Genomic DNA, 13,339 nt, shown 5'->3' with positions numbered 1-13,339 from the left:
TTAGACTATTTCCCGAATGTATTGCTTCCCGGGAAATGTCCAGAGAAATCCGTTTTTTCCACGATTTTCTGCCGCCACTGCTAGAGGTCCGGGGCCGGCGGACACATTGTCTTCTCTGGGTTCAGATGTTGGTCTTCCTTGCACAGTCTTAAAAGTATTTAAAAAAAAAAAAACAAACATGTTATACTTGCCTGCACTGTGTAATGGTTTTGCACAGAGCAGCCCCGATTCTTCTCTTCTGGTTCATCCTGCCTTCAGAGTGCCCCAATAGCAAGCTCCAAATTATAGTATAGCATGCCCCTATAGCTAGGTAAAAAAAAACTTCTGCCTTTAGACACACTCACTTCCTGCCCAGGACTACATGTTCCATGAGGCATTGCTCCTCACACGTTCACATTCACAAGTTCTCAGGCAGTTACTGACATGTATGGAGGGTGTACTGAGCTGTATGTGTGCTTCACTGTATTTCCTGATATGTAAACAAATAATGCATTCTGTATGCAGGCCAACTAAACGGCTGGCCGATTAATCGATTATGAAAATAGTTGACAACTATTTTCATAATCGATTAGTTGTCGATTAATCGATTAGTTGTTTCTGCCCTATGCCCATGACATACAGTTCTGGGCGCCGGACAGGTGTGTGTGTGGTGTTTTTTTTTTTTTTTTTTTTTTTTTTTTTTTTTTTTTTTTTTTTTTCCTTTAGCCCCGGCAAGCAGCAGGGTTTTACTTGTCAGATGGAAGCATTTGAGCAGCTGTGCTGCCGTCCGAGTGCTTCCACACACCCTGGAAAAGTGCCCCCCCCCCCACCTGTTCTACCGGATTGTGCCCTCGGTCGAAAAATGCCGCAGGGTGGATAAAAATCAATGATTTTTTTAAATGATTATATATTTATATATTTTATTAATTTTTTTTTTTTTTTTTTTGATTTTTATAAAATGTATTTTAATAAAGTGCTTTTGGAGTAAAAATCTATCTAACGATAGTTTTCTATTTAGGATACATTAATAATTTATCTTATTCAGCATGAAATGGAGCTTAGTTTTGTGGCATGAGGCTGTATGTTCTGCAATATTTACATTTTTGGTAAACTTGTTCAATGAATCCAGTCCAAACCTGCAAGCTGAGATAACATACACTGCATTTATGCATTCACACTATTTCACAGTAACCATGAGATAAAACAAAGTTCAGGAATATTCCTTTTATCTCATTGTATTGTCTATGTACACTGCAAACTGTATGATTGAATCGGTTCTGATATCGCTGTTTTACTAATCTGAGAGCTTATTATTATTCTAAATCGGAAACCTTCCTTTTGTTTGAAAATATGAAAGATTCTAACTACCAGTAAGAATAAGTCCTTACATTTAAAGTGCACCTGTCATTTCACATCCATCATGGCAGCGCCTGTTAGCGGACATCCGCTCACCTGCTGCCGCCACATCCCTTGCCTTGTTTGTGTCACTGCTGCATCACCAGCCGTCCTATTAAAGTGAATGGGACTGTCGGTGATTCAACAGCGGGTCAGAGGAGGAGGAGCTGCTGTGGGACACAAATGACAGTTGCTCTTTAAAAATTATGATTTAAAGTGTTTGTAAATCCTGTACAACCACTTTTACTTACAGCTAAGCTGATATGACTTAACTGTAGGTGCTGGAAGTATCTCCTAAACCTACACGGTTTAGGAGATATTTACAATATGCACTTGCGCCAACGTCGGTGCATGCACACTTTAGAAAAGGCACGATTGTGCCATTAGTAAAGGGATCATGCCATGACTGGCGGCTCCCGCGACTCTGGCCATTCACTGAGCCGGAGTCGCGGCCCCGGAAGGAAGAGAGCTGAAGATGGATGCTTCCAGCCAGCGGGGACAGCAGTGACAGCGCAGGCTTAGTTTTTAGGTAAATGACACCTTATGACACCTTATGCTTTAAGGGAAATAAAGAGGAAGTAGAACCCATCAGGGTTTACTTCCTCTTTAAATCGAGTTAATTTAAATCTTTTTGCTAGTGATTTAAATAGACTTGTATTAAATCGAATCCACCCTGCCGAGCCAGGCTGCGCATGCACAATACGGAACGGGGACTCCAGCTGATTTCCCGATCAGCTGTTAACGGCGTGACGGCGTTTCTGTACCTCTCCACTCTTCCTTCAGACTCTGGGACCTTGATTTCCAAATTAAATGCACAATTCTCCACAGTCCGTGATGATTTGGGGAGCCATGTCATCTGCTGGTGTTGGTCCACTGCATTTTTATCAAGTTCAAACTCGGCAGTGCCACAGGCTGATCGCCTCCATGCCACGCCGCATTGATGCAGTAATTCATGCAAAAGGAGCCCCGGCCAGCTCTTCTGCTGGAGGTTCATTAGGTTGTTTTTTCCTCAGCAGACAAGTCTATTAAATCCCCAGTCTCTGGAACTGGTGTCTGGGGATAGAAGTTCACCATCTCCTGTCCGTGGAACCCAGAAGATGCTATTGGTGCTGTGCAGAGGTTAGCAGAGCTCTGTCCTGTTGTCAGCGCCTCATAGTTTTTCACCTTAATGCGTTCTATACATTAAGGTTAAAAACCTTCTGTATTGCTGCAGCCCCCCAGTGCCCCCGTTTTACTTACCCGAACCCGGTTTTCTTCTCCCCGGGGACAAGCACACCAGCTCTAGCTAGGGTCTTGTGTCCTGATTAGATAGATTGATAGCAGCGCAGCCATTGGCTCCCGCTGAGGTCAATCAAATCCAATGATGCGGGGGTCAGGGCCAAGTACTGCTTTCTGTGTCTATGGACGCGGAAGCAGGACTCAGGAGCGCGCCCGCATGGGTGTCCACCGAAGAAAAGCTTTTCTTCGATTTGTGGGCACTCGATACGGGGAGGAGCTACCAGAGCCGATGAGGGACCCCAGAAAAGGAGGATCGGGGCCAGTGGAGGTAAGTATGACCTGTTTGTTATTAAAAAAAAAAAAAAACGCGAGGGTTTAACCCTTTCAGCTTTGGGGACAGCAATCTCCGGAGTTTCCAATGCCGATTCTCTGGCATGCTGCTGGACAGGCACATTCGCCCATCCAACCTTGTCTTGTGCAAAAACTGGTTCATCCAGATGTGTTAAAACTTTCTGCATCCGCCATAAGAGCTCTGCTTCCATAGCTGGAGGTGGTACTACTGTCGGCTGGTACTTCTGCATAGTCCTAGGCAAAGGGAGCCCCGCCCTGCTGCTGAGCAGAGTCTAGCAGCTGTCTGTAGGCGATCTCCAGCTCCCATTCCTGAATGACCAGAAACTCAAAATCTTCCTGTGCCCAGAGCACTCCCGAGACATTCAGTCTTCACTCTATGTAATCCATGATTTCCTCCTAACCCCTCTCCAGATCACTGCCAAAGTCATGGTCCTTGGACAGCCTCCAGTACAACAGTCCCAGGCCACCGTAGTCAAAGCCTTCCGTGGGGCTGTCATCTGCTGTCCACAGGCACACTTGGGCTACATACCATGCATACCACTGGAGGGCTCAGCTGTCCACTCCTGGTTCGGTTGTTCCCCCAATAACAGCATTCGCACTTCGTACTGTGACCAGTACCTTTACATGGATGGAGGGGAGACTTTTTTTCCCTGGTGGTGCTGCTCAAGAGCTAGCGCTTTCTTCCAGAGTTGTAGGTGGACAGAATCATACCATCCCAGCAGGACCTGCCCTGATACTGGTCCCCTGTGCTGTATCCGGATCTCTCACAACCTCCTTTGGAATTCCTCCTCCATGACGGCTGGTATCTGTACCTATTCTCTCCTGCTATCCGGACCTTGGATCCTGGTGGTGGTTTGGATGTGTTCACGGCAAGGAAGCACGATCCCACCGCTGCCAACCAATTGTGACGGACCCCCCCCATACTCAAGATGAGTCTTCCCCCTGTAAATGCTTCCTCTGTCCAGTACCACGCGATCCAAGATCCCACAGAGCACCCAGTCATTAGCCATAACGCAATTTGGGGTGAAAACAGACTCTTTATTCAAACAGATGTAGCAATAGATATACAACTCGGACAATTCCCCTCCCTTTGATTCAGGGCGGAATAAACTGTCCAATCAGCATTTAGGGACACACAGGCATTAAAACGTGTGAACAGTAGAGCAGCTTATCAGCAGGGATGGCTGCTGGAGGGATTCCTCCCCCCCTCTCTTTCCTGCCCCCGGTTTGCATGCCAGGAACACCCAATACAAACATCCATCCCATAATACACTTCTTCTAAGGCAGACACAGCAGAACAATGGGACACAGCCACACCCCAAACGATCCCAGCAAAGAGTTCACAACAACACGAGACAACACAAAATATATACATATATACAACATTCCATTGTGGCTGTACAGCGAGTCCGACTAACATAGATCAGACTGGGGTTCTCGGACACCCTCTGCTCCTAATGGACACGGTGATTTACACATAGGCGGGGCCGGGGGAGCTGGACACTGAGTTTCCAGAGCTCTCCAAGGTAAGCTGGGTTCCACAAGTCCCCCCCCAAGTGACTCCTGTCACATAGGTGTCTGAAAAACATTGTTGAAGGGAGCTGAAAAGCGTGTTGCAATTCATCATAGGTAAGTAACCGTCCTTTGGGCATGATGTGTTGTGTGATTTTTATCTCATGCTGAGCCCATAGGGCAGGATCTGGAGTGGATTTTTGGTGTGTTGCAGTCTAGGATTTCCCCATAGTGGTGTGTATGGGGAGATTGTATTTCTTTATCGTACATCATGGGACACAGAGTCTTAAGTAATTACTTAATGGGTTATAGGCCACCTTCAGGTGTTGACACTGGTAAACCCAATCAAAGTAAGTTTACTCCCTATATAACCCCTCCTCCTTCCAGGAGCACATCAGTTTTTTCGCCAGTGTTAGGTGTTGGTCACGAGTAAAGACGTGCTGTGCTGAGCTCCGCTGGAATATTCCTTTTTGGGGCAAGCCATGCAACCAGATTCATTCAAAGTTTTCCAGGCCGAATTGAATGGTACCCGGGCCTCGTGTCCTGAAGAAACAAGGTTTTGCCTGTAATGCTTCTCTTTTTAGAGAGCTGGACCCCAGGATAAAGTATTTGTTTTTTTTTCAGCCATATATATTCCTGGCTGGGTGCTTTACAGGCCCATGGCTGTGATTTCCCCGTTTTTAAAAGAAAAAAGGGGACCCCAGTCCCTAAAAGTTTTCTAAACGGAGCCCACCTTGAGAGGTGAAGACTGGGTCTGTTACCACAGAACCCTGCAGCGGGATAAGGTAAGGGAGATTCCTAAGGAATTTTTCTAGTTCTTGTGGGTTTTCTCCTTTTTAGTAAATGTTTGCTATGCCTATGCCTATGCCTAAGTCGTCACTGGGGGCTGTTAAGAGCACGTACCTGTCCATGCTTGTCAGTTTCGTCACTGTGTACAAGCTGCATGCTCCTCTGAGCCCATGTTCCAGGTAGGATGTGGAAAGGGGGGGTTTTCCCCTTTCAGGAATGTTCCCCCCACAGCTTCCTTCAGGCTAGAGGCCATAGGGCAGTCGGCGGTATGCCGCACCACCTCCCACCACCATTACGGCGGCTCTTCATCCACTGGCCCTCCTCTCTCCTCCACTCCAGCCTCCCCTCCATGACAATCCAATCAGGATCGGAGCCCTCAGCTTGTGCGGGAAAAGCGGTCCCTTGTCTTTTTTAAAAAAAAAAAAAGGGGGGGGCTATACAAGGCTCTAAGTGCACTCTTTTGCTGGTGCACACAGCCCAAGAAGGACACAGAGCAGATGGATGGCATGTGAGTGTGTGTGACACAGGCATTCCCAGGCAACATTTACTTAGCATCAGACTGAGCCTTGATAGCAGCAGTTGCTGGACTATTTTGCTCAGCAGTGGGTGCATTTCTGGTAGTACCTCTGCATTTGTGTTTGGCACTATGGGCAGAAGGGGAGGTACAAATACCCAGAGAAATAGGGGCTCAAAGGGATCTCCCTCAGACTGAGGACCCCCCTCTGCAGCACCATCTCCCCCTGAAAGACCTAGGGAGGCTAGTCAGAGTGAGCCGTCGGGGTCAGGGGCTGCAACTGCTTCTGGCATTTGCAGCCCCTGTATATATTACTCAGGAGATTTTTTTTCCTCAACCATAAGTGGATTAGAGGAAAGATTAATGGCCTTAATTGCATCTTCACAAAGTGGAAGAAAACGCATTAGCTCCCCTTCTACCACCCAGGGCCCTCAAACAGAGGAACTCTGGAAAAGGGGAGACAATTCCCCCTCAGAAGACCGGGATGAGACTGATGACTTCTCTTCTGAGGAATCAAGTGGGGAAAGACCCTCTTCAGCTTCACAAGCTGAGAAATTGCTGGTGCAATCTTACTGAAATGGTCCGCTCCACATTAAGTTACCCGTAACTGAGTCGGTTGAAAAACCCACGTCTTGTTTGGGTTCACTGAAGCCTCCTCAAGCTGCGCATGATTTTCCTGTTCTTTTCTTGCTGGAAAAGCTTATTTATTCTGAGTGGGATCCCCCAGATAAACATTTTTTCCCTCCTAAAACGTTTTCAACACTTTTAATCCTATGGAGGAAAAATTCACAAAGATATGGGGTATATTGGCAATTGACGCCGCTATATCCTCTGTGAATAAAAGTCTGACTTGTCCTGTTGACAACGCTCAAATGCTTAGGGATCCAACTGATAAAAAATTCCTGTTTAAAAAACATATTTTTTTGCTTGGCAGATTCAGTAGCTCAACCTACAGTGGTGGCAATTTGGGTATGTCAATCCTTAAGAGACCACTTGAAGCAGGTGCTCAAGATTTTCCCTGAACAGCAGGCCCGGGAGTTAGCCAACCTGCCAGTGGCTTTGTGTTTTTTCGTTGACGCAATCAGATTCTATTCTTCAGACCTCTCGCCTTACGCTTGGGTGGTGCATATGCGTAGAATCTTATGGTTGAAAAATTGGTCAGCTAAAATGGAATGCAAAAAGCTCCTGGCTGGTTTTCCCTTCCGTGGTGTAAGCCTGTTTGAGGAAGATTTGGACAATTTATATCCAAAAAATCTCAAGTGGGAAAGGTACCCTTTTACCAGTTAAAGTGGAGTTCCACCCAAAAGTGGAACTTCCACTCATCGGATTTCTCCCCCCCCCCCTCCGGTGTCACAGTTGGCACCTTTCAGGGGGGAGGGGGGTGCAGATACCTGTATATTACAGGTATCTGTACCCACTTCCGGCATAGATAGCCGCAGAATCTGCGGTTATTTACGCCACTTCCTGCCCCCCCCCCCCGCTGTCTGCTGGGAAACACACGGGTCCCAGAGACAGCAGGGACCATCCGTATTGCACTGCGTGACTCGCGCATGCGCAGTAGGGAACCGGGAAGTGAAGCCGCAAGCCTTCACTTCCTGATTCCCTTACCGAAGATGGAGGCGGCAGCACCCGAGGACTGAGAGACGGTTCGGCCTCGGGTGCCGACATCGCGGGCGCCCTGGACAGGTAAGTGTCCATGTTTTAAAAGTCAGCAGCTGCAGTATTTGTAGCTGCTGACTTTAAAAAAAAAAAAAAATAAATAAATTTCAGCTGAACTCCGCTTTAAGAAAAGGAGTAAACGTCCCTCATTTAAACAGGCTTTTTCTCCAGTGCCATTGGCATCAGCCTCCAGGTGGTCCCGACGGCCTCCACCGTCAGGTTCAAGAGGTAAAACTCAGTCAACCCCAGGGACAAAAGAAGTCCTGGGGGAGGAAGTCTACAAGACAGAATGCTAAAGCCCCTTTATGAAGGGGCGCCCCTGCTCATTCGAGTTGGGGGGAAGACTGCTACAGTTCTCAAGGGTCTAGCAGGAGGATTTTCAGGACAGATGGGTGGCCTCCACAATAACTCTAGGTTACAAACTAGAGTTTTGAGAATTCCCATTTCCTCAGATCAAATGGATGTCAGACCCATCCTAGATCTCAAGGATCTATACTGGTTCCTAAAAATTGGATCTTTTCGCATGGAATCAATCGATCAGTAGTCTCCATCATACAAGAAGGAGAACTTCTGGTATCAATAGACATCAAGGATGCATACCTGCATGTACCTATTTTCCCCGCTCATCAGAAATATCTGCGTTTCGAAGTGGAAAGACGTCATTTTCAGTTTGTAGCTCTGCCTTTTGGTCTAGCTACTGCACCTCGGGTGTTCACAAAGGTCCTGGCTCCTCCTCTGGCCAGATTAAGGGCCCAGGTTATAACTGTTATAGCGTACCTAGACAACCTGCTCTTAATAGACCGGTCGGTAGCCTGCTTAGACCAAAGCTTGGTCACCACAATCAACTTACTGGAATACCTAGGTTGGGTCCTCAACCTAGAGAAGTCTTCTTCTTTAAAACCAGTAAGAAGACTAGAGTACTTGGGTCTGGTCATAAATACAACCCAGAAGAGGGTATTTTTACCCCAGGCAAAAATCAGTGCCATAAAGGAGCTGGTTCAGGTAGTCAGGGCAAAGAAGGGTCCTTCTGTTCGCCTTTGTATGAGATTGTTGGGATAGATGGTGGCTTCATTCGAAGCAGTTCCCTATGCCCAGTTCCATTCAAAACGGTTGCAAAACCGTATCCTGTCTGCTTGGAATAAAACAATTCAAGCTTTAGATTGGCCAATGCGGCTGTCCCCAAGAGTGGCCAAAGCCTCACTTTGGTGGTTATTAACCCAGAACCTGCTGAAAGGAAAATCCTTCAGACCAGTCATCTGGAAAGTGGTTAGCGACAGATGCCAGCCTTTCAGGATGGGGAGCAGTACTAGAAAAGACAACTGTCCAAGGACAGTGGTCAAGAACTGAAAGAATCTTGCCCATCAATATCCTAGAGATTCGGGCAGTACGTCTGGCTCTAAAGGCCTGGACTTTCAGGTTTCGGGTTTGTCCTGTCAGGATTCAACCGACAATGCCACAGCTGTGGCCTATATCATTCACCAAGGGGGTACCAAAAGTCTCTCAGCACAGAGAGAGGTGAACCATATTCTAACTTGGACAGAAAGGAATGTTCCATGCCTTTCTGCAATCTTCATTTCGGGAGTAGAGAATTGGCAGGCAGACTACTTAAGTCAGCAGCAGTTATTCCCAGTGGAATGGGCTCTTCACCCCGACATATTTCGGGCTGTTTGCCAAAGATGGGGGACTCCGGACGCGGATCTTCTAGCATCCAGGTTCAACACGAAGTTGGTCAACTTTGTGGCCAGAACAAGGGATCCATTCATATGAGGAATGGATGCATTGGTAACCCCTTGGGATCAGTTCTCACTGATCTATGCATCCCCCCCCCCCCCCCCCCCCTATTCAGTTGCTGTCTCGCCTTCTTTACAGGATCAAGCTGAAAAGAAAGCTGATTAATTCTGGTGGCACCAGCATGGCCCAGAAGGTCATGGTACGCAGAAATCGTAAAGATGGCAGTGGAGGGCCCACTACGGCCAGATCTGCTCTCTCAGGGACCGATATTCCATCCTTCCTTACGGTCTCTAAATTTAAACGGCTTGGCTATTGAAACCCACATTCTAAAGACACACTCACCTGTCCCACGGTCCAGCGATGCGGGGGATAGAAGCCCTGCTCGTCTCCTCCACCGTTCGGCGGCCCTGGCATTTCAACTGTGGGTGCCGGGCTGTGGCTTCACAGCCGGGCACCCACTGCGCATGCGCGAACAGGGCCACGTGCCGCAATTGGCCGCTCAGTCATCTGGGACCTGTAATGTGTCCCAGATGTTTGACAAGAGGGAGGGAGCAGAGCTGCCCTTCCCCTCAACGCCCTTTCTGCGTTGAGGGGAAGTGATGTCACCAGCCCAGGCACTGAAAGAGGCAGACTATGAGGGACCCCCTAGCAACAGGCATTTAAAGGTAAGTTAAAAAAAAAAAAAAATTCCAAATGTTTTTTTTATTTTTTTTTAGGCACATTCATGCATCCTTCTTCCCTTATTATACCGTATTTGCGCAGCGGTCTTATAAGCGCACTTTTTTTGGAAAAAATTCACTTTTTTGAATAAAAAAAAAAGACAACAGTAAAGTTAGCCCAATTTTTTTTTTTATATTGTGAAATATAATGTTACGCCAAGTAAATTGATACCCAACATGTCACGCTTCAAAATTGCGCCTGCTCGTGGAATAGCGTCAAACTTTTACCCTTAAAAATCTCCATAGGCGACGTTTAAAAAATTCTACAGGTTGCATGTTTTGCGTTTACAGAGAAGGTCTAGGGCTAGAATTATTGCTCTCGCTCTACCGGTCGCGGTGATACCTCACATGTGTGGTTTGACCACCGTTTTCATATGCGGGTGCTACTCATGTATGCGTTCGCTTCCGCGCGAGCTCGTCGGGACAGGGCGCTTTAAAATTTTTTTATTTATTTATTTTTTTAATTTTTTTTTTCATTGTTTAAAAAAAAAAAAAATTTGGATCACTTTTATTCCTATTACAAGGAATGTAAACATCCCTTGTAATAGAAAAAAGCATGGCGGGTCCTCTTAAATATGAGATCTGGGGTCAAAAAGTCCTCAGATCTCATATTTGGACTAAAATGCAAAAAAAAAAAAAAAAAAAGTCGTTTAAAAAAAATGACACACAAAAAAATTGTGCCTTTAAGAGAAGTGGACGGAGCCGACGTAATGACGTCGCTCCGGCCGTCCTATGGTATAGAGACGGGTGGGCGCCATCTTGGCCTCATTCGTCTCTATACCGAAGCACTAACAGGTCCCGATCTCCTCCGCCGCTACCGACGGCTACGGTAAGTGGCGGAGGGCGCGGGAGAGCGGCGGGAGGGGGGGTGTCACCTCTCCCGCCGCCGATAACGGTGATCTCGCGGCGAACCCACCGCAGAGACCACCATTATCGTGTACAGAAACGCCGGCCACAAAGATGGATACCTCGGTTGTGGCAGCAGCTGCTGCTGTTACCGAGATATCCATCTTCAAAAAAATGACGTATATATACAGTGGCCGGTCGTTAAGTGGTTAATGGAATGTGGGCTGCCACCGGTGGAAGGGATTGAGAGAGCGGAAAAAGGAGTGATTTTGTCCAATTTAATTTGAATGCCCGAAAAAGAACAGAAACAGTTCATTTCCAAGGCCGCTTCTAAAGAGGAAGACGCGTCCTGTAAGCAAAGGAGGGCATCATCTGCGTAGAGAAAAAGTTTCTGCATCAGTGGACTCACCGATATCCCTTTAACCGCCTCTGACGCACGGTTCAGGATAGCTAGGGATTCTATGAGTGGGTGTGGTGTGTGGTGTTTTTTTTTTTTTTTTTTTTACCACTTACCTACAGGGCACTTTCATGCCCTTCCTGCCTAGGCCAATTTCAGCTTTCAGCGCTGTCGCACTTGAATGACAATTGTGCGGTCGTGCAACACTGTACCCAAATTAATTTTTTATCTTCTTCACACAAATATAGATTTCTTTTGGTGGTATTTAATCACTGCTGGGTTTTTTTATTTTTTACAAAAAAAAAAAAAACCTGACAATTTTTTTTTCTTAGTTTCTGTCAGTAAATTTTGTAAATAAGTAATTTTTCTCCTTCACTGATGAGGCTGCACTGATAGGCGGCACTGATGTGCATTGCTTGGCAGCACTGATGAGTAGGCACTGATGGACACAAAGGCAGCAGTGACTAGCATCACTAATGGGCACTGATTGGTGGCACTGGGGGGCTTTACTGTAATCAAGGCACTGATGATCAGTGCCCTAATTACATATCTGACTGTTCGCTGCAAGGAGATGCCACTGATCGGCTCTCCTTGCGGTTAAACAACAAACGTGCTATACTTACCTGCTCTGTGCAATGGTTTTGCACAGAGCAGCCCTGATTCTCCTCTTCTGGGGTCCCCCACTGACGCTTCTGGCTCCTCCTGCCTTCAGAGTGCTCCAACAGCAAGCTGCAAAGTATAGTATTGAGTGCCCCTATAGCAAGGTAAAAAAACTTCTGCCTTTTAGAACCACTCACTTCCTGCCCTGGACTACATGTCCCATGAGGCATTGCTCCTCACACATTCACAAGTTCTCAGGCACTTATTGACATGTATGGATGGTGTACTGAGCTGTATGTGTGCTTCACTCTAATTCCTGATATGTAAACAAATAATGCATTCTGTATGCAGGCCAACTAATCGGCTGACCAACTAATTGATTATGAAAATAGTTGACAGCTATTTTCATAATCGATTAGTTATTGATCAACTAGTTGTTTCGGCAATACATATTGCAGCATGTACATCTGGGGAGCCGTGTTTAATCTCTTCTGGCAATATTCCATCCATCCCACTGGCTTTTTTTAGTTTGCAGGTGTTGGATTTTCTCCATTATTTCTCCTAATGTAAACGGTACATCTAGGGGGTTCTCCCATATTGGAGGAAAAACACACATAGAAAATCTGGTTGAATGGGCTGCCCTAAATACGATGAACCACAAAGTGCAAGAACACGTGCAAATTTTTGCACCTGAATAGGTGTGAGTAGAGCCTAATTGCTGATGATACATTAAAAAGATTCAATTCTATATTGCATACTTTCCTTGCACCCTACTATTTTGCTAATTTCCACTAACAATGATATTTTTTTTTTTTTTTTTTTCAGAGGTGTATTGTCCTAAGATTCCTGAAGTTTCTACCACACAGAAATCTGGTAAGAAGTCCTTAACTTAAGCTGTTCCTCTTTAGACTATATGACATGATAGCTTTTACTCTTTATTTTGAAAGGGCAAAATAAATAACCTAAATACTTTCTTTTGGATGAAATTGCACATAAATCAGAAATACTAAGCTAAGGTGTAGTAATAATCTGTATTTACAGGCAGTCCCCGGGTTACAAACGAGATTCTGTAGGTTTGTTCTTAGGTTGAATTTGTATGCAAGTTGGAACAGGTAAAACATTTTTTTAAGTGTGTTTTTACATTATTTATTTTTTCTTGGATAGCATAGGGAAGGGTTAACACCCCTGTAATGTTTGTTTTGCTGTCTGAGCCCCTGGTCAGAAGATTCCACCTCGCTTTCTGTCCCTTACAACAACTGGATTTTGAAAATTTTGGGTTGTCGTGGAAACAAGGATTGGTGATAAAGCTTCAGTAGATACTCCTTTTCCCATGATAACTCTTACAGGAGTGAATTTCCCTTCCTGGGGTAGATTTCCTCCTGCTTCCTGTTTCCCTCTGTAAGTATGAGTCGTAAGTCAGATGTTTGTAACTCTGGGACTGTCTGTATAGTGAGATAGAGATGTTTTCCAAAACAAAATGCTTCAACACAAGGGTGTATCTTGAAATCAGTGGGCCTGTGTGCAAGATAAAAAATGGGCCCTATACCTTGAGGAACATTAAAGTGCAGCACGTGAAGTGTGACGTGATTTAAATTGTGCTAAATATTGGGCGTGACTTAAAGAGGGTGT

The 13,339-nt window shown here is 45.9% G+C and overlaps 1 protein-coding gene across 8 annotated transcripts in view; it reads left to right on the top strand.

Annotated features, from left to right (window-relative positions):
* IPPK (inositol-pentakisphosphate 2-kinase) overlaps nt 1-13,339 on the top strand; it is a 1,128,404-nt gene that overhangs the window by 15,809 nt on the left and 1,099,256 nt on the right. For all 8 annotated transcript variants that reach the window (XR_012235280.1, XR_012235279.1, XR_012235281.1 and 5 more), the window contains exon 2: nt 12,536-12,583. Coding sequence is in view for 5 of the 8 variants with exons in the window: in XM_073592668.1 (XP_073448769.1) it covers nt 12,536-12,583 (48 nt within the window). In the remaining 3 variants the exon portion in view is untranslated. The remainder of the gene's footprint in view (nt 1-12,535; nt 12,584-13,339) is intronic.

Source organism: Aquarana catesbeiana, linkage group LG07 (assembly GCF_042186555.1).
Source record: "Aquarana catesbeiana isolate 2022-GZ linkage group LG07, ASM4218655v1, whole genome shotgun sequence".
NCBI lineage: Eukaryota > Metazoa > Chordata > Amphibia > Anura > Ranidae > Aquarana > Aquarana catesbeiana.
The sequence above is the reverse complement of the archived record's forward strand: the minus strand, read 5'-3'. Positions and strand labels throughout refer to the sequence as shown.